Here is a 23,701-nt window from a genome sequence, read left to right as displayed (position 1 = left end):
AGCTTGTTCTTATGTTTTGTTAATCCTCTTCTGTGTATCAGCACAGGGTCCATTATGGTATAAATACATAAACTGCAGCTCTTGATACTTTATATTCATTGCTTTATCTTCTGTGTTACACTGGAGACAAGGATAATTGTCTGCTTTCTAGTTAGCTGGAGGGGAGGCATTGTTCTCCCTGAGAAGGGCACAGGACATTAATAGCTTCCAAGATCTTCCTCAGAAGAAATTGGTGCAATGTAAGTTACTGCGTTTCTCAGCCCTTTTAAATAAAAGTGATCAAGTTGCAGCCACTGAGAGGAGAAACTTGTTTTCTTTATTCTCTGCTTTCTGTGAGACTCCAGAGGATTCGATAGAGATATTAACTGTCAAAAAGAATGCTGAGGGGATTTACTTTTGTGTCAGTTCATCCCAGCAAATGCAAAAACCACATTGTATAGGAGAATTTCATGTGATAATTTCCTTGGGAGCCTGGAGCCCCACAGCCGGAGACAATGGGACTTGACACCTGGTGACAATTACACTCAGCTTGGATGATGAGTTACTGCTGCTGAACTGAGATGTTGCCAGCCACGTCTGTCACTGTCAGTGACCTGTCTCATGCTTGAAATTGAAGTGTTTTATGTCTTGCCAGATGCAGAACACAGAAAATGTTTAGCTTTGCCTCTCTTCCTCCTCTATAGCCTCAGCCTCAGTTCCTGAATGCAAGTGAAGAATAACAGAAGTAGAAAGCTCCAAGAACCCCAGTGGTTTTCATCGTGTCACCATGGCATGGGAGGGTGTAGGCAGCTGTGTAATTTTTTCACATTAGTGTGAACTAAACTTAGTGTTTCCTTCACACCCTGTAATAAAAGTGCTCAGCTGCTCACAGAGGCTGACCTATGTCCAGAGTTAATATGTTGCTTTTCTTCCTTGCCTGCCTGCATTGCTAACAAAATAAGTTCCAGGGACAGACATTGTTCTTGCAGCATTCCACCCACTTTTCAAATGATAACCATCTTCTATTTTCTCTATGCTTTTCAACCTGAATACTCCTAAAGCACTTCACAAAACTTGCTGGTTTTGTTAAGTCCGCCCAAAGGGATCTCTTCACCACACTGAAATGAGTTGATTTAGAGTAAGGAGCAAGTCTTTATTAATAAAGAGCAGTACTACAAGAGAAGGGTGCTGTACACCTCATCTTCCCAAACAGAAACCCAAGGGACAACTTACTTGCATATAATGTAATCATTCATCTGCATATTTGACAAGGGCGGTGCTGATAATACCTTTTCCCTGTGCAATGAGTAATAACATAAGCAGTTAGGGAATTTGGGGTTAGAGTTCTGCTTCGCTTATCCCATTTCTGTGGTAGGCTGGGACTCAGTCCTGAAGTTTTTGATTCACCCTGGAATTTTACTGTAATTACTTTACTCATTTCAGTTATATCTAAAGAACCCAATCTTTCGACATTTTCCATTTATCCTTTGGTAGGTTGTTTTCCATCTGAGTTTTAAGAACAGCAGTAAAACAGCATGAGAACATTTTCCTGAGATTAATATTTATTTTTTAAGCATGCCACCTACTGCTTGCAGTACGAAAGCCTTTGGTCAAAGTACACGCAGATTGCACAACTGAAAGATTATGCATGGGATTTTTTATTGCTCTTGGTGTTATGAAAATATTTAAATGTCTGGGTCAAACTTGGGTACATTAAACAGCCACAGGCACCAATAGGATTTTTTTCAGCTCCTTGCTATCAAGATAGGATATATTTTTGTGTAAAGAGATCTAAGTTCCTGTCATGAAAAGACACTTCAGATTTCAGTGTTGCTTATTCAGATGATTAATGTGGGCCACATGCATCTGATGTGGCATGAGGTTCATCGATGTTTTTTATTTTCTGTTCTTCTCTGATGCAACGCTTGTTTTTGAAGTCTGGATGCAGTAAGTGCCTTCAGAGCTGAGGTTGTAATACTCATTTTCATGGTGTTACATGATATCTGCCTTTTTGGAAAACTAAACCTTGCTGACAATAGTAGCCTCCAGTAACACGACAGCCGAAATAATGTAATGAGCTACAGATTCTAACGGAGAGAGATAAACTGGTCAGACGAGCAAACTTGCCTCCCACAGACTCACTGGCTGCAGCTTCGTGTCTCTGAGCTTGGGAAGATGATGTTGCACAACAGTGGCACAACAGGCGGCAGACAGGGTTTCCTTCTTCCTCTTGGTCACACTGCCTGCGTCATTCAAAGCCTTTGTTGACCAACTCATCCAAAGCTTTTTCACAGCCTTTTAAGAAGAGATGTGGGCTGAGAGGGTATTCCTCCACCTGTTTCATTTTCCATGTTCAGTTTTTGTTTGAACAAGATCACAGTGTGTCCCGGAAGACTGACTAAGCAGGGCCTACGTGAAAGTTCTGCTCTCAAGTATGAGGTCATTAGACATTTGTACCCATCTTTCTGTTCTTTGATGCAGCTTGAAATGACTTCACAAGGTTTCACAGCAATTCTGTGAGCTAGAAAATAGTTACACCCATTTGGTAGATAACTAAAGCACAGAGAGATTAGGTGACTGTACTAGGAGCCCTGGCTTACAGCAGACACCTGAAGACATCAGAAAGTATGGGGACCTGGCTCTCAGCCTCAACTGCTAACCTGCCACTATCTCACGTGTTCTGTTGAAACTCAATATTTTCTCGAACAGAGATATTTTAAGCTTGGTTCAAACTCTTTGCTGTCTTTTTGTATCATAATGTTAATTGTTTGCATCATATTCAACTCAGATTAGAGACCAAAAATAATTAAACTACCATTAGGCTGACAGGTACAACATGGATAAAAGTTTTCGGAGGGTTTCCAGCAGTGTCTGACATATCAGGGATAGAGGATTACTGCAGGAGTCTTCTATGTGAAACTCCTGCCAGGGTACCAGTTAGTCTCCATTGAAGTCATTTTTAAATGATGTGGAAACTCAGGGGTTTTATTTTTGTTCAATTTCTGTGCGTGATGTGGCTCAGGGGTGTATGGACCTTGACTCTCTCTGAGGCTCACAATGCCGATCACTGGAGTGTTCACTTAAGGCTGGGGAAAGAAAATATAGTAAAAATTCAGAGAACGAGATTTAGAACCACACATGCAGATTCAGCTTCTGGAATATAGATTCCAGCCAAAGACCTGTGTATTTTTCATTGCTGTTCATTAAGATTTGCCTTTTCCATCGCCCATGGTCAGTAAGACCTGGAATTAGCATAATCAGGCATCCGTGAAGCTTAGTTGACTAATATGGATCCAGAATCATACCCTGCATTCCAAGAAAGCTTTTTGTTTGGTTGGCTTTTTACTTTTTCATTTTATTATTATTAGCAGTAATAGTATTTATTCATCTCTCCTTACTTCCTTGGACCATTTATTGGATTTCCGTCTTCTCTATTTCTCACTCTCCATACTCTACACCATGTTTTAGCCAGCAGGATGTTATCATTTTCCTCCCTTGCTGTTCCCTCTTTCTCCGTCCTCTCAGAGGGAACATGATCTCAGTAACATTGTCTTCCATGTCAAGCTGGGAGACCTAGAGTTGCCCAAGCAGGTTTGAAACAGAAAAAGCAGTCACTATGAGAGGCCCTTGTCCTGTTGCAGTCATCTTAAGGGAGATTCCTTCTCCTTTGTCCATCTGCCCTTGATTCACGGGCTGCTGGGCTGATGCGAGGCTGCAAACAGCTCCCAGTGAAAAGTCAGGAAGTGGTAAGCATAGATCTGCTTCTTCACTTCGTATGTTCTAAAGGTGGTTTGATATTCTGGAGGCACAATAGCTTTTTTCACGACTCTGTGATATCATAACAATGTAGAACTGTTTTCAAGTGTATTTCTAGAATTAACAAGAAAACAGAGAAGGAAACCGTCCTGTTCACGTCTATGTTTTTTTACAGAATTAGCTTATAAATTCATATGTTGATCTAAATGTGGGAAAAAAAAAAAAAAAAACACTTATACTTGATTGGTGATCTTTTATGCCTGGCTCACAACACAAAAAATTATCTGTTGTGAAATACACTGGGAAACAGCTCAGGCACTGCTACTTTGGAAATATCTCCTGCAGTGCACAGTGCTGCATCCTTTCCAACCTTCCTTCTGACTCAGGGAATTTAGTTTGTTGCTTTGCCATTAAAGGAAATAAGCAAAACTGAGATGTAGCAGAAGCTTTCTGACAGAACACGTATAGGTGACTTGATTTGTCAGCTACGATGCTTATAGTGGAGACATCAGTAATACTGAGAAAGGAATAAGAAGTGTTCTCTGGGCACAAATATTTCCTTTCCTTTAAGGCACAGGCTGAGAAAGAGCAGAAAAACTGTAGAAGGGGTGGAGGGCTATAGCCTACAAGCCATGTATTGTTGGATGTATATATATGCATATATATATATATATATACACACAGACTATTGGAATTCCTTCCTCTAAGTGGTTTCGTTTAATGAATAGCTTTTTATTGCCTACTTTTCTTAATATGAATATCTGTTTTAAATGTTGTATTAAGTTTACTAATTCCTTTAAAACAATGGAACATTCTTTTCTGCGATGATCTGTCCCTCATGGTACGATACTGAATCAAAGTGAATGGTAAAATATTGAGTCAAAGGGAATTAATACAAGGTAAACAGTCCTTAACTCTGTGTATTTTACTGGGGTGTGACAAAAAGGTAGATAGGGACCTAGTTTTCAAATAAGAAAGGTTATTAGGACACAAGGACTTGGCGTCAGGCATTATCAGTATTTTCTGTGCCAATGCCCAGGATAAAATCTCCCCTCAGGTTCTGATTTCAGTTTGGGGCAATGTTTGAAGACTAAAGACTACTTAGGAATTTTAAATGTGGGGCATGTGCTAATGGATCATTGAAATAAACCGGTTCTTCAGAGGCTCAGCAAGCTCACATTCCTTTGCAGGTAAGGTCACTGTCAACATGCTTAGTGCCCTGTATATCAGGGTTACAGGTAGTTGACATTTTGCAGGCAGTTGAGAAACAAAAACAAAACCCACAAAAGGCTGCAACTCCTTCCTGAACTCCTGATGCAGTATTTTGTATGGCACAGTTTAACTTTAGAAAGAGGACATTGATTAAAGGATGCGAAGAGGCAGAGTTAGACTGGGCTTAAGCTGTGTACATTTGTGCATGGGTTATTCCCTTTAGCAGAAGCAGAAATACACACACACACATGCTTCTCCTTAGCTCCACAGAGGGATGCATCTGCAGCAGTTTAAAGCTTCAGTGGGTCCTGGCAGTTAGTAAATCTCTCTCAGGTTCTCATAGCTTTGCTAATACTGGCACCCAGTCTAGACCACAGCTGTGCTATCACAAGATTTAGTTTCAGTAAAGTTTCTTCGGAAGGAACTGGTTTATCATGCCATTGTATAATGAGAATGAATGTTCTCCATAGGAAATTCTCATGTAAAATTCATGCCTAATGTGCCCTGAGCAGGTACAATTGACAGCTACACATTTTTGAGTCTTGTCAGCTTTCAGTTTCTCTTTTCCTTTTTTTTTTTTTTTTAATTATAAAATAATACAATGTGCTCTCTGTGTGTGGTCAGGTCATTACATATCAATATTCTGGCTTTAAACCTGATTTTTTTTGTTTGTTTATTTTTTGTTTGTTTGTTTTTTAAGTAAAATATATTATTATTTGCTGGCTTCCTCTAGGGAAATAAGAAGGTGTAAATTATTTACTGTAACCAACTTGCCCTGCAGTTCCAGCTATGGTATTTAGTCACTGACCTTAAAAGCAAAATGGCCCTTTTTCAGTTTACATTGTCTACATCATGAATTGCCAAACAGGAAGCTGAGATTTCCTTTCCTTGGTCACAAATTCCTAAAAATACATGGAATACTTACCTATATTATACTGTACTAATGTTTTACTATCTGCACAAGTCTGTATTGCTTATAAAACTTTTGAAGGCCAAACAGAATCTATACCATGTGGTGTCATTCCTCAGAATCAATACTGAGCAAATAAATTAATTCTACTCAGACTGATTTCCAGACCTTTCAGGCAAGAAGAACTTTATGTGCTGTGGTTTTTCCAAGTAAAAATACTCAGTGCCTATCCTTGTGATTCTCCCACATTCTGCATTTTCTGCCAAATCAGAGGTACTTCAGTGGCTGTCTCAGCCTTTAAGAGCCTTCATAGACAGGTCCCTCCTGGGCAGATATTCTTTCTGCATAACACATTTGGTAAACTAATCACAAATATCTCTTTAGTCTCCCTGATCACATCTACCCCGCAAAAACACTGCCGTTGCCCCTTTCTTCTTACTTCTTATTCCTTTGACCTGCATGGATTTGGGAGGCTTGGAACTGCATTTTGAGAAGGCAGCCATGATAAAGTAGCTACAGTATCTTCACCTTGCTTTTTCTTTTTCCTTGTGAACCAAATATAACAGACTTGATTATTGACTCTCCTGAAAAAAACAAACAAGCAATGAAAAAAACAACACCCCAACTTTCATTTTACTTCATTTTGCTTTTGCTTAGGTGCAGATGGAGTTATTCTTTAGAAGATTTACCTTTTCATGTCATCAGTTATTGTTATGTTTTATTAATCAATATCAATATATATTAAATTCTGTGGCAGCTATGTTTCATCTGTTGATATCGCTGTGTTTTTACTTTGAGATCATTAGGACAGATACTGTCTCTGTCTTTGTACCTGTACAGCAATTAGTACAGAAGATACTGATTTTGTTTGATCTTTTTGGGTAGAATGGTACACAGTAATGGTATTAACTCCAATCTTACCATGACTTCTTCATATTCACACATAAGAATAATACTATATAGAGTCACATACAAGTTATCAACAGTCTGTGACTTGGGAAGGAATCATCTCATGGTTTTTTCTTACACCACACCTTAAAAATTACTGAACATCTTTTAATATCTTTCTCTATGTCACAGAGCTTGCTTTGGTGGTTTGTTTTTTTCATAATTGCTAATGGTGCATCTCTTTTTTTCTTTCTTTCTCTCTGCCACATGGTCTCACTTTTTCTCATCTTTTCCAGATCAAGGAACCATACAAAAAGTTGTTGTTCTACCCACCAACTTCTCTGCAAGTGGAGAACTCATTTTAGAAGAGCTGGAGGTTTTTCAGGTTTGGCTTGCTCCTACTTTTACTCTTCCAGTGTGTGTGTTCACACAAACACTTTGTTCTAAGAGACTTTGGCAAGGGCAACTCTGACTTGATAAAAGATCAAGTAAATGTGCATACTGTCAGCTTGATACCCACCCAAAGAGGAAGATAAATGTCACTCTTATGAAGACTGTAGTTAGCTTAAGGGTTTTTTTTCTCCTATATTTAAGTTGCTTATTTTTTATATTGTTATACTGACTAGAAGGATTTTGATTTTTACAAGGTCATGTTATAGTGGCTGCCAGAAGGCAACTTTTATCATTGGCATCATGTATTGAGACTGTCGCTATTTACAGATGGAATCTAAGATTTTTGTATTACTTTGCTTATCTGATAATCTTCCTGATTCTGAGCTGCACAGTGGAAGCAAACTGGTGTTTTCACTTAACTCCAGTTCTTCAAAGCCACATGCCTCTGGAGTCAAGAAAGCTACAGGCTTAACACAACATAAGCTGAAAAGAAATACAAACATCTACAGGCAGAAATAAGGGAATAACCTCTGTCAATCACTCTGGCATGTAGCAGCTTCTAACAACCTAAAGAAAGCGTTCACCCTCATGCTGAAAATCCCTTTCAAATTTTTGAATGGGCTATTCTTTAAAGCAGGTAGTCTTGGGGCAAATGGTAGTATGCATCTATAAACTTAGTGAAGGATTTTGTTATAGGCTTTTCTGTTTCATTAAGAGGATACAAAATGAAATTTTAAAGTTTCTTTATCTAGACAGACAGCTTTAAAAATTTCCTTTAAGAAAAAGAATATACTCTGTGTTAACCCTCATAAAGGCATAATTAGTCTTTCTACACCTTTGTTGAAGACCTCCCTTTAAAAAAGATACATGTGAGTGATATTACCCAAAGAGTAGCCTTCATCTAACTGTTACTAATTCCATCTACTGAAAGGTAAATTAAAAGAGCAAGTAGATAGGTGGGCTGAGAGCAATCCTGACCTTAAACTTTGTCTTTTGACCTCTGTGCACAGACTTTTTGTCCTGTACCCTAAAAATCACAATACAGTAACCTCTGCCATTGCAACCTGTGTGGGCAGCACAGCAGTATTTTGCGAGTCTCTCCAAGAAGAAGGGATGAGATCATTGGCTGTGTGCAAGTAAATATCAAGAGTAAGCAAAGCACTGATTCCTTTCCAGAGTACAAGCAAGGAAAGGAGAATGTGGCATCAGATCCAATGTTGCATTTGACCTTTAATCTCCAGACAGCTCATTAGATACTACAGCAACTCTAAACTCCTTCAAACTTTTGCCAGTTCACATAGTTCGCAGCCAGATTTTCTAGTCCTGGCCTCCCTGCTCTGCTTGTAGTCCACTGCAGTTAATCCTGGCCCAGCGTTATGGCTTTCCTTTGTGATTGAGCAAATACTAAATCTTAAAGAAGTGCTGAACATTTTTATTACCATCAATTTTATCATTTGTTTGGTTGAGAACAACGAATTGCTTCACTTTCTTAAGGCAATGAATGCGATAATTCCTTTTCCAGCTCTTTAACATTTGGTTTGGACACAGGCAATGATAGACTACGGTGATGACACACAGTAGTATACGGTCTCTGGGAATGTAATGTTCAATAATGCACATGCCATGTTTAATATTCTAGACACTGATAATCTGGAAGTATATGTTGGATGATAACCAAACTGTATGCACTGTAGATAATGTATAGGGGAAATACGACATTCTTATCTGGGTCATTTGGTACATATGCATGAGCTATTGTGTGATTTTTCTTTGTCATCATTGTCAAGGATCATTGCTTTTTATTACAAAGTGAGAGTAATGGTTTCAAAACATGCTACTCCTGTATTGCTGAGGTAACACAGATGCAGGTTAATTAGAAATGTAAAAGAACTTGTTGATACACATGAGTAATAATAATGCAGTTGTGTTTAACCAATATATTTATTGAGACATTCCTTGGTTTGTTTAGTTCTGAAAATAACAAAAAATTAGTAGGAGTGAGTGACACCTTTCCAAGGTATGCAAAGTTATAGTGTTCTTAGATATGACTTACATTTAATTTTATTTTTAATTTTAATATTAGAACAGTATTAACAAGAGAGGCCTTATAAATGTGGTTTGGAATTTTGTCTTTCAGAGTAACTCTCCTATAACAACAATGAAGATTTCATCTAAAAAGGTAAAGAAAATTGGAGTGCTTACTTAGTTCTTATTAACTGAGATATAAATTGATTTAAAAATGTTAGAATACATTTTTTTGTGCAGCATACTAAATATAGACAGGAGGTTTTCCATGATGAATATGGAGAAACTTGGCTGAAGTTTCCCTTAGCTGTTTAATATGCCCCAGAGCCACTAAGATAAAACAATTTATATTCATTACGTATCATGTCTAATTCACTGACAGTGTCATCTTTTTTGTTGTTTTGTTTGACAATTAAGGAAAAAATGGTACTAAAAGAGGAAATTTGCTCTTCTTTTCTTCCTATAAGTTCTAAAAAGAAATTTTCCCTTGGAAGTCTGGTCAATGCAAAAAGGCAGTCTTGGGGCTGTCGGGTCCATGGTGCAATTGTACATGTTTGTTTATTAGTAATAAACAATGGCAATAAGAATGATGAAAACAGCTGAGAGGGTTTCTGCTGAAATTTTGAACACGCAAACTAAAAATATGTATTCCATGATTTTGCAAGCAACAAGTTGCTCAATATTTTTCATAACTACTAACAAGTAAATATTATTCACTTAATTGAATTCAGTGTAATTTTTTAGTTTTATGACAAAAAGACAGGGAGAGCTTCAGGGGTTTTGTTCAATATTAATTTATACTTTTTAAAAAATGGATTAATTGTTTCTGAGTAGAACAATCATTTTGGTCTAGATTTTGGTGATGACCCAGTCACTTTGAACTTCTTTGGCAAAAGCTTTCCTTTCTTATAAAAGTCCTTATTTTTCCAGGTATATAAGGCTATCAGAATCTGGCTCTAAGCCTCAGCATAATCTCTAGGTTTTATGTCTTTGAAATCTGTGCACTGGAAAATCCAACTAGGAACTCTGCATAATATTTATTAAAGTGACTATATGCAGAGAAAATACTTAGTTCAAAGGCTTGAGCCAATAATCCTCACTGAATAAGAACCAAGTTCTCCAATCTGAGCAATATTAACTCAGCCTGTCTGCCCCAGAACAGAACAATGATACTCAATGTCCAAAAAACATTAACATTTCCCCAGTGTTTCTAAGTGTTTTCTAACAGGAAGGAGGAAATATTATAGGCCCGTTCACATGGGAGATTTCTGTTTATCTTGGCTTTATATATATTAGTGGCTCCCCTCTTGGTTTTGAGCTAATTCCAAAATTAATTGAAAGTTTTTTAGGTGCGTTAACCAAGTCTTGGGTGAAGCTCCTCCACATCTGAAATAAATCTTTCCATTCCCTTTTGCAGCAACAGTTGTATGTGAGCTCGGACGAAGGGGTCACCCAGGTGTCCCTGCATCGCTGCCACATCTACGGGAGCGCCTGTGCCGACTGCTGCCTGGCCCGCGATCCCTACTGCGCCTGGGATGGCAACTCCTGCTCCAGGTTCTACCCCACAGGGAAGAGGTGAGCAGTGTTCAGTAGCCAAGTCTGCAAGGAAAGGAGGCTTTTGTTCTGCTCTGTAGCCTGCGGTGTTGTAAGGTGATGGAAAAGTGGGATGTTATTCCTTTCAGGAGCATGTACAGACAATAACCTCTGTAGCTATTGTGCTTGGAATCGTTCACCACCTAGGATCGTGTCCTGCAAGAATCACAGACTCACAGAACGTTAGGGATTGGAAAGGACCTCAAGAGATCATCTAGGCCAATCCCCCTGCCGGAGCAGGAATACGTAGATGAGGTTACACAGGAAGGTGTCCAGGCGGGTTTTGAATGTCTCCAGAGGAGACTCCACAACCTCTCTGGGCAGCCTGTTCCAGTGTTCTATCACCCTCACTGTGAAGAAGTTTCTTCTCATATTTAAGTGGAAGCTCCTATATTCCAGTTTGTACCCACTACCCCTTGTCTTATCATTGTTTGTCACTGAGAAGAGCCTGGCAAACATATGATAAAGAACTTATCTTTTCATATTTAAAGTAGTGGACTGAAAAAAAAAAGAAAAAAAACAAACCACATTCTTAATCATAAATATTAATACTTCCATCTCAGGCACACAAAATCCATGAAACATTTGTTCCCTTTGTTTGAATTCAGTTGGTCACTCTGGATGTAATTTTGATAACCCTAAATGCAGCAAAATATCTCTCAGGCTGTCTGAGGAATAAAGTCATTTGTTCTTTTTGTTCCTCATTTGCTCCTAAGTGGGAAGAATTATTTCCAGGGAAATTTTAGGTAAATGTGATTTCCATGTAATGCCTGCAGATTTGGAGTTTTTGACATGAGATTTATTAAAGCAGACAGGGAAAGCAATTTCTCTTTAATTTACAATGTAGCTAATAGTCCATTTCATAATTCTTATGCAAAACAGGAGCCTCTTTCCTCCTCCCAAGGGAAATATTTAATAGCAGGAGGCTGTAGTGAGTTCTTGTATTACTAAGATTTCATTTCATATACAAACAAAGCTACAGAATACATGATGAGGTATCACTGCAGAGGAGACAAACCTTTCAGATGGATGCCAGAGCTTTACCCACTGTGCACCACTCTGCTCACTGCCTGCACCTGAGCTGCAGATGCAGAAGACCAGATGTAGTTAATGGGCTTCACTCCTTTACCTGTGCAGAGGGAGGTCACAGACAGAAACAGGCAAAGCTTGGCTCTGCTCCAGTGCCCCAGCCAGCTGATGGCAATGTCACCCCCTGGGATGAATCATAGAACCATAAAATGTCCTGAGTTGAAGGGGACCCACAAGGATCATCGAGTCCCTGCATATGACAACCCCACAGTTCCTATCACGTGTCTGAAGGTGTTGTCCAGTCTCTTCTTGAACACTGTCAGGCTTGTGGCCATGACACCTCCCTGGGGAGCCTGTTCCAGTGCTCCAGCACCCTCTGGGGGAAGAACCTTTTCCTAATGTCCAACCTAAACCTCCCCTGGCACATCTTCCTGACATTCCCTCAGGTTCTGTCTTTGGTCACGAAAGAGAAGAGTTCAGTGCCTGCCCTTTCTTCTCCCCTTTTGAGGAAGCTGTAACCACAATGAGGTCTCCTCCAGGCTGAGAAAGACAATTATTTTCATTGTTGCAAAGTTTTCTCAATTCATTCCTTATTTCAGATGAAAAGGTAAAGCTCAACCTGGCCGTGTAGCCATTGGTAAAGTACCTGGGGTTTTTACTGCTTTCACTCAGTATGTTCAGCCTCCAGTCTGCAAAATGATTGTTTTCTACTATGGAACAAAGGTCAGAAGATGGGGGAGGAAAGAAAAGAAAAATCCCCAAGTCTCAGGCCACCTAACTCCTACACCAACATAGTAGTGGAAAGATATAATGAGCAGTCAGGTACACCTAGTCTGTGCAGTTTCCAGTGGATTCCTTGCCATCTCAGTTCTATACACCCAGGATTATTTCCACTGGGGCTTGCTTTCATGCTGACATTTTGTTTGCAATTTGCTTTTTTATATCAAACCAAAATAAACACCTAATACTGTATGGAAAACAAATCTGTTTTTCATATGTGAAGGAAATGAGTTGTCCCTTTATCTAAGGAGAGATTAAGAAGGAGAAAACATTGGTAACTGGAGCCAAATCCCATAGTCTAGACAGTAGTATCTGCTGGACACATTCACTTATGTGCTTCATTTAACACTTCTATCTCCCGTGGATTATTGCAGTTCCCCATCCAACATTGTTTTCCCTCAAAACACCTGACAGTATTATCTTTATTTTCTAAACACTAGCTTCTCAACCTTTTTTTTTTTTTAATAAATATCAAACTGTAAGTTTACGTTCTCAGAACTGCCTAATGCAAGCAGTGTGCCATTTGTAACAATATGGAACAGCACATGATAGCAGAGGAATCCTGAAATTCACCAAGAAATTCTTCATTGTTTCCTTTGACTCATACAAATAGTTCACAAAGGCTAAGATCCCAAGCCATTACATGAAACATTTTTGATGATAAACTTCAAAACTATACTTGGAATGTCAGAAATTACTCCTTTGAAACATCACCTTTCAAAAGTTTCCTTTTCAAACAATGCAGTGAAGGATCAAGTGACACAGGATTATAAGCACTGTCTCTGAGTGTTTGTGCAGTACCTGGTATAATGCGGCCACAGAGGCATCACCCTTCACTCAGCAGTACTGGAGCTCCAGGCGCTTTTTATGGTTTCTGATCTCATGGGTCATTAGTCCATAGTTCAGAATACATATAGCAGGACCATCTATTTGCAACAGTCTATCACCAATATATTTTTTTGTTCTACTTGATAAATATTGAATTAACTTATAGAATATTCAGTAAACAAAACAATATATCGTAAGAATAAAAATGCACTGAATTCTGTAAGCTATGTCCTCCTAGCTGAGGAGCACTGAAATACCAGCATTCCCAATCCCAGTAACCTCTCTAGATAGTTTGCTACAGAATTGTGATTTTTCATCTGTCATCCAAATAATACAACAGAGTGTCATGTAGAAGTATTCTGAGATTTGGTGAGTTAGACTACCTTTTGGAAATAGTCACACATAAGTAGAGGACAGAACAGAACCTTAATTCTCAACCATTCTGGATGAATACTTCAGTCACTCTGCTACCCAGGTGGCTACAGGCACCAAAAGTAAGATGCCTGCCAAAATCAAGGAGGGAACATGCCCTATGTTATAATTTTCTGTTAGTGCATTAGATGTGAGCACTGTGACCCTTCTGCATCTCATTCTTAGGTGCTTGCCTTTCTGGAGAGTTCCAGCTGGGGGTTCTGGCTTTGAATGTTAGGTCTTACAACAGTCAACAGATATCTATTTTATGCATCACCTCTAGCTCTTCCATCTCCACTGCAAAACAACTTTACCTACGAAAATTACAGCCATTTTATAAACTTCAACAAACAAATTATTCACTTGAACAGTATCTTCACTCGAGGTAGCCTGCCAATAATAAAGCACACTAACAGTAGGTCATGAACTGTCCCTAACAGTTGATCTAGTGAAAGAAAAAAAAACGTGTGTATTTGCAGTGTAGCTATATTGGAATAACATTTTTTTTTTACAAAATATTTCAGGAGGAGTCGTAGGCAAGACGTGAGACATGGAAACCCTCTGACTCAGTGCCGAGGTTTCAACCTGAAAGGTACTATAATTTAGAGATCCTCATGCTATATAAAAAAATGCATGACTTTCCTTTTTGTGACTCATCATAACTCACATTATCTGTGTGGTTTACTGGTAAAGCATAATTGTTTTCCAAGTCTGTGTTTTGGTTTGGTTTCATTTTAGCATATTTCCTTGCAATTACATTAAACTTATATATATATGATAAAATGATAAACCATGAAATACATAGATCAGCACACATTAAATGAAAAGCTGACAGTGTTGACTAGAAGCAGATACAGTTATTTTGAGGACTTCTCTACTTCTAAATCTTTTCAGTTTTTATTAATGCCTCTTCAGGCATATAAGTCTTGGACCTCAGAATTATTCTAATTAATTCTAAATATTCTCATTCTAATTATTCTAAATATTTGATGAGTTTTGGACCACATCTTTCAGCAAACAGCAGGTTCTAGGCCTGTCTTTTCAGTTGAAATTATTCCTTTCTCCTTTTACATGGGAAAAGAAACCATTCCACATCTCTTTATGAAGTTTCATATTTCCAACTGTACAACTCTTCAGTCTGCCTGACATGGAGTGAGTGGACAGGGGAGCCAGTGCTGTCCTCCCAGCTACCGCTTTCCCGAGATTGATGAACACCAGTCAAATATGGCCAGAGTCATAATAAGAGTAGACTCGTACATAAAGGCAGCTTAATCCTCTTCCACTGCATGCATGTCTGAGCTAGGCCATCACAGCGTTTGCCATCAAAACAAAGGCACATGTTAGAGAATTATGCTCCAGTCACCTCTGTTTCTGAAGTACCTTTTCATCTGGATACCAAATAATAGACCTGACTGTAAACTTTCAATTGAATCTTTTGAATAAAAGAGCAATGCTTTAAGAGTTACACGTGAAAGGTTCAGTTAATAGTAATTCTGCTGAAATGGTCTCTGCTGGGTCTCAAGAATCTCCTGGATCAAAACAGACCACAACAGTCAGCTGGGTATAGATCCCTCAACCCAAATCTGGCTAATCCTGCTCTAGCTGCCAATCTAGAGTGCCAGCAGGTCATTCCCCATGACACAGTATTAGGCCATTTATATGAACCTGAGTAGCTTGAACCGACAATTACAAAAGGTTACTCCACCATTAGAGTATCATGAAGTAACTTGAGCTGCGTGTCCTACCTTGCAGTCATGTGCTGTGACCACTGACCCATTGTCTGTCCCCAAGGGTGGGTGTCTCCTCTTTCAGTGTGGAAAATGTGACAATGTTAAGTGTCTGCTTTCTGGGCTGAGGGGAAAAAAATGTTCAAACCTTGACAGTCTTGTGAAAGAGGTTTCTTGTTTTCCAAACATATTTTTTTTTAATGTGGATGTATTTATAGGTTTATGTGTTTTAGGAAATTTATAAGGAAGTTTTGGTGACAGCAGTGGGATATAGCATAGGTACATGGAAATTGTTTCCCCAGTGGAAAAAAGATAAAAAGAAACTGCAACTTAGACTCTTTCAAAATATATTTAAAACCATTTATAGCAAAACTGCTATGTTTGGGGAAAAAATGAAATCAACCTAAAGGACAAAACAGCAGAGAGTCAGGCAGTTGCAAGAAATCTTCCAGGTTCATAGGGAACCATAACTTTGGAATGAAGTCTTTAAACATGATAGGTTGCATGTATAAACTCAACATTTTTGGCATATTGCAATTTTTTAAAAAATATTCAAGAATTAAGGGGCTTGTATGATTCCTTTTCAAATGTTCTGTTTAATATCGTTATGCTTGTGTTAGTCCTTATGGCCATTTGAGAAATGCATTTGTATTCTCTCAATCTTTTGCTTAGATTGTATAAGTACTAATAGTATGGAGTAGGTAAGAAATCAGGTACATACTGATCAATGAAACAGACAAAAATGCCTTTTTGTGGTACACTTAGTTTCAGTGTACATAAGAATAATAACGTGTAACAGCTCCAATTCTCATTGTACCACAGCTACAGACTGGTCAGCCCACAGGTAAGCTCTTTGCTAGCTACTGGTCTATGAACGCAAAATATTTCCACATTATTCTCCTAAAAGTTACAGTTGATTTTGGTACAACCTCATAAATGTACTGCAAACTCTGAAGGACTAGAACCAAGTAAAGTTTCCTTCCTGTAGTAGAATAGATTCCAATTTCACAGATCAGTTGATGAAAGAAGCTGAAAAGAATGGGAGATAAAGTAGAGGCTGAGGAAAAACAGTCTTAGGACTGTGCAAGAACAGAGTCAGATTTTAGACATATGGACCTCTTGGTGTTTGCATTGTTCCTTTGTCAAAAAAAAAAAAAAAGTATGATATAAGCTTTTAAATCTGGAAGTATATTGTTTTCAGAACAAATATTATGATTTGGGCCAAGCAATGAGCATCTAAAAGTTCCTACCAGTAACTGCCAATTGCTCTTCTGTCAAGACTATAAAGAGGCACAACAAGTCTAAGCGATGACATATGCTCAGCGCTTGCCCAGGTGTTGCTGGAGTGCTATAAATCTGTCCTGCTCTCTGTTGCTGACCTGTCTGCGTATTCACTGCATTTCAGATTCAGAGCCAAGTCCTTTCCTTGCCGTGCAAGACAAGCGGGGGCCCCGTCTGCCCTCTCTCGCCTCCCTTTGCTACTGCACACAGCTGGAATGGAGAGAACCTTCTTCAGGGCTCGCGGCTGTGGTGGAGTCATATAGCCACCTTCCCCCAGCCCGTAAACTGTGAAGAGTGAAGAAATGTATTAAATGCTTCATTCTCCTTTGGATAGTTCTAGACAGGCATTCTTGTACTAGTAGTGAAGGAGATCATTTCAGGGAACAGGGAACAATATCCCAGGGCTTAGTTATCCCACTTACTCAGAGTAGACCATGTCAGATTGGAAACATTGGTGTTTGTAACTGGATGTGTTTCTTCACATTTCATTTCATTTATCTGATTTTTTTTTCCCCAAATGACTTATTATTGGCCAGTATCAAGATCAGATATACTTCATTTTACCTGTATTGCAGACGTTTTATCTGTATTACATTTACTTGCTTTCTGTATCAAATCACCATTCACAGTAGCCTGACCTGTTTTATTTTTCTTTCTAGCATACAGAAACGCAGCAGAAATAGTTCAGTATGGAGTCAAAAACAACACCACCTTTCTCGAATGCACACCCAAATCTCCTCAGGCTTCTATTAAGTGGCTGCTACAGAAAGACAATGACAGAAGGAAAGAGGTGAGTGATGTGAGCAGTGGCTCTGGAAGGGACCTCAGTCAGCACCTCATCCGCTGCCTGGACTAAGGCAAAGGAGTGTTTGTGTTTTCATCCGACAGTCGTGTTACAGTGAAGCTGGAGAATTTGTGTGGATGCAGCACAGTGACCAGCGCTTTATTCATATAAATAAGGGCAGACATTTCAGTATAGCTGGGACTTGACTTCTCAGCCCCAGTGATTTCTATCAGAGTAGAACAGGTATCAGAAAATTCTGTCAGCCCCTAACATCAGGGAACTAGTTAATGAATTTTTCCTTCACTAATTGCAAACTGAAGGTTTGCAGCACTGAGGACTTTCTATTGATCCAGGAAAATAGGCATAAAAGCAATAACCTGTGTAAGGTTCAGGAAGAAGTCAGTAGACAGTAGCCCTTCTGTGCTATTGAAGACATAAAAGGCAAAAGTGGGAGAAATGTGAAAGGTTTCTTTAGCAAGAAACTAGTCCAGGCTAAGAACACGTATTGACAAAAGCATTTCCCCACCATGGTGCAATCACATTTTCCATTACTGCACTCTCCAAGGCTCTCAAGTTTCAGCACTGTAATATACAGTATGATTGTTTATGGGGAATGTGCCTTCCTTAAGTAATATAAAAGGGGAAAAAAATCCATTTCAAATTTAAGGCAGTTACTCTATAAATAATAAAAAAACATCTTTTGAAATGAAACATTAAGTAATATAGTGTCTATTGATAGATTATAAATACTGAAAAACATTATTCTCATATCAGGCTATTTTCCAAAATCAGAGAAGACTTACAAGTTTTTCACTGAGTCTTTCATGCTGGTTTTCTCATGTCATGTTCTGGCAATCTAGGTGTGATTCTTTAACCCTTTGCTTCAGCAGAACATCTCCCTTTTTTGCTCTTATGTTCAATATCTGTATTAGAATCAATGCAGTTTTAAATACGAACAGACAAACTGAAGCAATCAAGAGGTCAGTTTCATTTCAAGCTCTTAGATTTCTGAAAATCTTATCTCCACAATGTCCGCAAAAGTTTACAGTAACAGAATAGCATAATAAATGAATTAATTCCCCGGAGAATCAGGTCTAATGCAAGGTGCAGTGGCAAAATAGAAAAATCATTCATAAAAATGCCAGCACTGGTATTCTTCCATAATGGGTTAAATTAGCAATTTTTACACTTCACAGATGATATGCAAAGTGACATTTGCACCATCATTTATAATCAGATGATAACTCAACAAGCTGTGGTAGCTTGTTTCCTTCGAATGACGTGACCATATCCAGGGATTGTCCAGGGTCTGAAGCCAGAAAGGAAACAGGAAATGAAAAAATTGGTTTCCAATGAGCCAAATCCCAGCCAAGCCACTGCAATGAAAATTTTTATACCAGGCTATAGACTCTGCAGTGCAGGTAGAGTTCTTCAGAAGTCACCCTCACAAACGTGCTCAAAGTCCAAATATTCAGCCAGAAGCCACTTCGTGTTCAATAACAGATCAAACCCCAATTCTGCATCTTTCTTCCATCGAGTCTCAGCAGCAGTCACTGATGCTGGAAGAGACATTCTCAGGGGTGTAACCCTGAAATAAAAGTTCATTTCCTCAGCTCTGCTGTTTGAACATTATGAAAACTCTTCTGTCATTTAGTCTCCAAATTTGCATTTTTGTCTTCATCCTGATCAAATCTATTGTAACAAAATATTGAAGTCATTTTCTTCAGCAACACTTACCTACCTTGAAGTAAGTTCTCTCCTAACAGTAGAAATAACAATGGTCTCTGGGAGATGTGACGAAGTAAAATATGGTACCTTTAAGAAAGAAGGAAGCGTTTGTAGTGAGACTCACCAAGAGGTCAAATACTGTGTTGTTCCATAACATTCACTAAGAAGTTTCTTCTGCCTTTTTGCCCTCTAGGTCAAGCTGAATGAGAGGATCATAGCCACTGAGCAAGGACTCCTCATTCGCTCTGTCCAAGACAGTGATCGGGGGCTTTACCATTGCATCGCAACAGAGAACAGCTTCAAGCAGACCTTAGCAAAGATCAATTTCAAAGTCTTGGATCCAGAGATGGTGGCCTACATGACTGACAAGTGGTCTCCTTGGACCTGGGCCAGCTCGGTGCGAGCGCTGCAGTTCCACCCAAAGGACTTTGTGGGAGCTTTCAGCCACTCAGAGATGCAGATGATCAACCAGTACTGCAAAGACAGTAGACAGCACGGCCAGCAGAGGGACGAATCCCAGAAGATGAGAGGGGACTACAGCAAACTAAAGGCTCTTATCAATAGCAGGAAAAGTAGAAATAGAAGGAATCAATTACCTGGATCTTAATGTTATTTTGTAGTAATAGATATATTTGTCCTTACTGTAGGGGGCTTCTATTTGTCTGTTGAGAACAAATTTGAGCAAAACTGATGAAAAATTAGTTGAAAATCCATCAAGCCTCAGGAAAGATCCTGTTCCTAATAAAATGCAGTATAACTTAACTAAATAAAATAATGCAGAGCATTTTCTTTCCTAGATACTTACTGACATTAGGTTGTGCTCTGTCCTAGAAACAGAACTGAGTATTCGTCTTAAGCCAGATTCACATTTAACATCTCAGTATTTAATTACTGTTGATTAGAAATTTTTACAAAATCAAGGCATTGTCTTGCAACTCTGGAACTGTACCTAACAGACTGGTGGTGAAAGAATCTGGGTTAAGATGCATACTCAAAGTAGGATGGTACTAAGATTTCCTTGCACTGCATTTAAGAACATGAGTTTCTTCTTGTTTACTGTTCAATATTGGGTTTACAGCTTTCACTCATAGTTTAAATTATGTGAATGCATTCTGACAGGAAGCAAGTAAAGTATAATAGAAGTGTTTCATTCATTCAGAGATCAAATGAAGGAACTAGAAGAAGAAAAAGAAAAAAATATTGCTTGTCAGAGGAAACACTGATTATTGTGCATAGTGTGAGTTGTAATAAATTCATGAGTTCTGGAATGTAACTTAAAATATCTCTGCTCATATTGATTTTTATTAAAATAGGGTGCCCTGTAACACTACATAGCTTTATAAGTGGCACAAAGCTAAGATGAGAATGTTCATTATACATACAGTTTGAAAAACACCTGTGACTTTGGTATTTTAGCTATTTTCAAAGAATTCCACTCCATTTTTTTTATAGGACAGAATGTGGGTATACTGTATAGTGTTTATGCAGAAATGAAAAACATAGGTAATCTTTAATCTGTTCCATGGATAAGTTGGAGATCATCTGCAATGTGGAAACAAGTGTGTCTTTGAAAATTGTAAAGCACTATTTTTTCAGCTGTTTTCTCAAAGTTGCAAATATTTTAACTAGAATGTTTAAATTAAACCATTTCCATTTTCCAGTCTTTGTACCCTTTTTCTTTTCAATTTTTTTTTTCACAATTTCCTCTTATTTTCAGTCTTCTGCTGAAAAGAAGATCAGGAAAATAAAAGAAAAAAAAAGAATGAGGGAAAAATAAAACTGAAAAATGGATTTGGGTCAAAAACCAAAAAGTTTAACAGATTGAGAGACATGTTTAAATGGAAATATTTTTCTTTAAGAAGTAGCTGTCGTGTCTAGTGAAGTATGTTTAGTTGAAAACTGGGTAAATGTGCATCAAGCCATCGTAGGAAAAACTATGAGGTTTTTTTTAGCAACACTAATGCCAAAAAATAGGGGCAAATCTTCCTCATTTTACTATGTAAGTGTTCCAAAAGCCACTGAGTCCATTCAAAGGAGACAGATATAGAGATTAAAAATGTGTGAATACCTTAGAAAAATTGTGGTTTATTTAATGATATTTTATGATAGAATTCAAAAATAGAAACTAATGTTCAGCTCAAAACTAAGCTGTGTTCAACTAAAAAAAAAAAAAAAAGGTCAAATAAAAGGTCAAATAAAGAAAGTGAGTTTGTGGGAAAAATTGAATGGAAATAATTTCAGACACCAGAGAAGATAAGAAAAAATCTTTTTTAAAAGCTGTTACTTCCAGGCAGTAACAGATGGATATTGTATTTGAAACACAGTTTTAAACAATTTGATGGGTCTCTGTTGAAACTCTTTGGGCATTATTTTGATTCTGTTTCTGTTAGAATTCTCTGTGAGTAACTCTATAGGGTGTAGGAGAACACCTCTGGGTTTGTGCCAGTGTGAATTAAGATCTAGTGCAATGGAGGTAACTCTGGTATTTTCATGATATCAGTCAGATGTGTCACTTTGTCACCACCTGATACAGAATAGCTGGGAAATGGGCGCTAATTGATCAAACCCCTTGAACACTGTCTCTAAGTTTCTTTGACACTGGTGGGATCAATTTGAATTTAATTTGTGTGCTTACTGTTTGCTTTCATGGGGATGGTAATGCCAGCCTGCTCATATATTGCCATCTAGTTAAGTGCTTTCCTTAATCAAGGCCTAAATATATATTTCTGCAGTAGGTAGCCACTGGTATCTAAGGTCTTTCTTGTGGAAACCATCAGGAAACTTTCTCGTTGACTCCAGTGAGCTTGGATCTGGCCCCCAGAGCTGGCAAAGGCACACTCTGGAGTTAAAAAAAAAACAACCAACCAACCAACCAACCAAGGAAAATGAGATGGATAAGAGAAAATAAGATTTTTTTTTTTCCCCAGCTGACTTTCAGTGCAGCAAACTACATTTTTTTTTTCTTTTTTTTTTCATGAGGATGATTGACTTCTGAAGTGTGTAAATGACAAACCAAAAATCGAGTGCCACAAAATTGAACTACCTCCTGGAATGACGTTAGTGCATATATCCTGTATGCTGCCACACTCTTCCTATTTCCCCAGAAGATCCACTGCAGAGTTAGTGTGATATTAATGTGTATTGTGAGGATTATAATTGCTTCCAGATGGAATACAGTGATTAATAGGTATATAAGGGTACAATTTACTCTTTAAGTGGTTAGGTACAGTGATATTTTAATAGGCCCCTATTAGGCCTCAGAAATTCTAGTTACACTGTTTTCTAATAGAATATTGGCAATAAGGGATGCCGTTAAAACAATCAGCATAGCTCAGATTTTCATATGATTATAAAATAATATTTTTAAAGCTGCTTCATATACCATTATTATGGTATGACTGTTTAAGGGATTATACTTAAACTAACATTTTCCCTGCTGCATGAAAACTTCAGCATATATATAATAAGCTTCTGTCAGTGCATAACTGGTCCGAGCCTTCCCCATGTGTAGAGTAATCAGGAGCCAGATGCTCGGCTGGAATAAACTAACGTAACTTGCTAGCTGTGCATTTAGCTACCGTGGTTTATACCAGCTGAGGGTTTGGCCCTGAATGTACAGAATAGACAAACTGCAATTTTTATTTGTTTAAAGTAGCCCCTCTACTGTAGGTAACACCAAAAGGTAAGACTGTAATATTGTTTGTGCTATTTAATACCTCCTATTTTAAGGATTACTAAATAATGTATATAATTTTATTCCTTATAAAACACAAAAGCAAAATGACTTCTAAGCATAACTTCACCAAATGTAAAGATATGTTCTCTGCTAAGAACTTCATGTGTATGGATTTTTTGGGGCTGTTTTTATTTTGTGTAGTTTGTAAAGTTTGCTGAAATCTTGACCTAACAATGTGTTCTTTGCAATTGTTGTTACTGTAGATATGCGTGTTTTATTAAGAAAATCTTGTTTTCAAAAGTGTAGGTATGTGTATAAGTTCCTAGCATGATGAAACTGTCATTACAGTGAATATGCATTATATAGTGTGTAAGAAAGAACAAAATGTAGTTTAACATAGTGCTATTTAATTGAATATCTGAAATGCTATTTGCCTGACAAAATAAAGTGTGTTGCAACAACTTAAAAATGTTTTGCTCTCCCCTGTTACAGATGTGTGCTAAAAATAAGGAGCTTTAATTTTTTATCTGAAAAAGATCCCATAGACTTCCTTAAACCAGTCCTAGAAAGTGGTGTTGGCTATTGCAGCGAGTCAGTTCTGAGTCCTGCTCTGCACTGAACACTCAGTCACGGAGAATTCCAGCAGTATGTGAAGAGTCAGAGGTGAATTCTTGCAGAAATTATCCCATATGAAGACCTTG

At 38.1% G+C, this 23,701-nt stretch overlaps 1 protein-coding gene across 2 annotated transcripts in view; it reads left to right on the top strand.

The window, feature by feature from the left end:
- The window catches only part of SEMA3C (semaphorin 3C), a 125,484-nt gene extending 102,015 nt beyond the window's left edge, over positions 1 to 23,469 (top strand). For both annotated transcript variants that reach the window (XM_065837713.2, XM_071803485.1), the window contains exons 13-18: positions 7,042 to 7,130; positions 9,276 to 9,317; positions 10,581 to 10,738; positions 14,329 to 14,396; positions 17,472 to 17,602; positions 19,518 to 23,469. In XM_065837713.2, coding sequence (XP_065693785.1) covers positions 7,042 to 7,130; positions 9,276 to 9,317; positions 10,581 to 10,738; positions 14,329 to 14,396; positions 17,472 to 17,602; positions 19,518 to 19,931 — 902 coding nt within the window. In that variant the 3' untranslated portion in view covers positions 19,932 to 23,469. The remainder of the gene's footprint in view (positions 1 to 7,041; positions 7,131 to 9,275; positions 9,318 to 10,580; positions 10,739 to 14,328; positions 14,397 to 17,471; positions 17,603 to 19,517) is intronic.
- The last annotated feature ends 232 nt before the right edge of the window (positions 23,470 to 23,701 follow it).

Source organism: Patagioenas fasciata, chromosome 1 (assembly GCF_037038585.1).
Source record: "Patagioenas fasciata isolate bPatFas1 chromosome 1, bPatFas1.hap1, whole genome shotgun sequence".
NCBI classification, from domain to species: domain Eukaryota; kingdom Metazoa; phylum Chordata; class Aves; order Columbiformes; family Columbidae; genus Patagioenas; species Patagioenas fasciata.
This window is presented reverse-complemented; position numbering and strand designations above follow the sequence as displayed.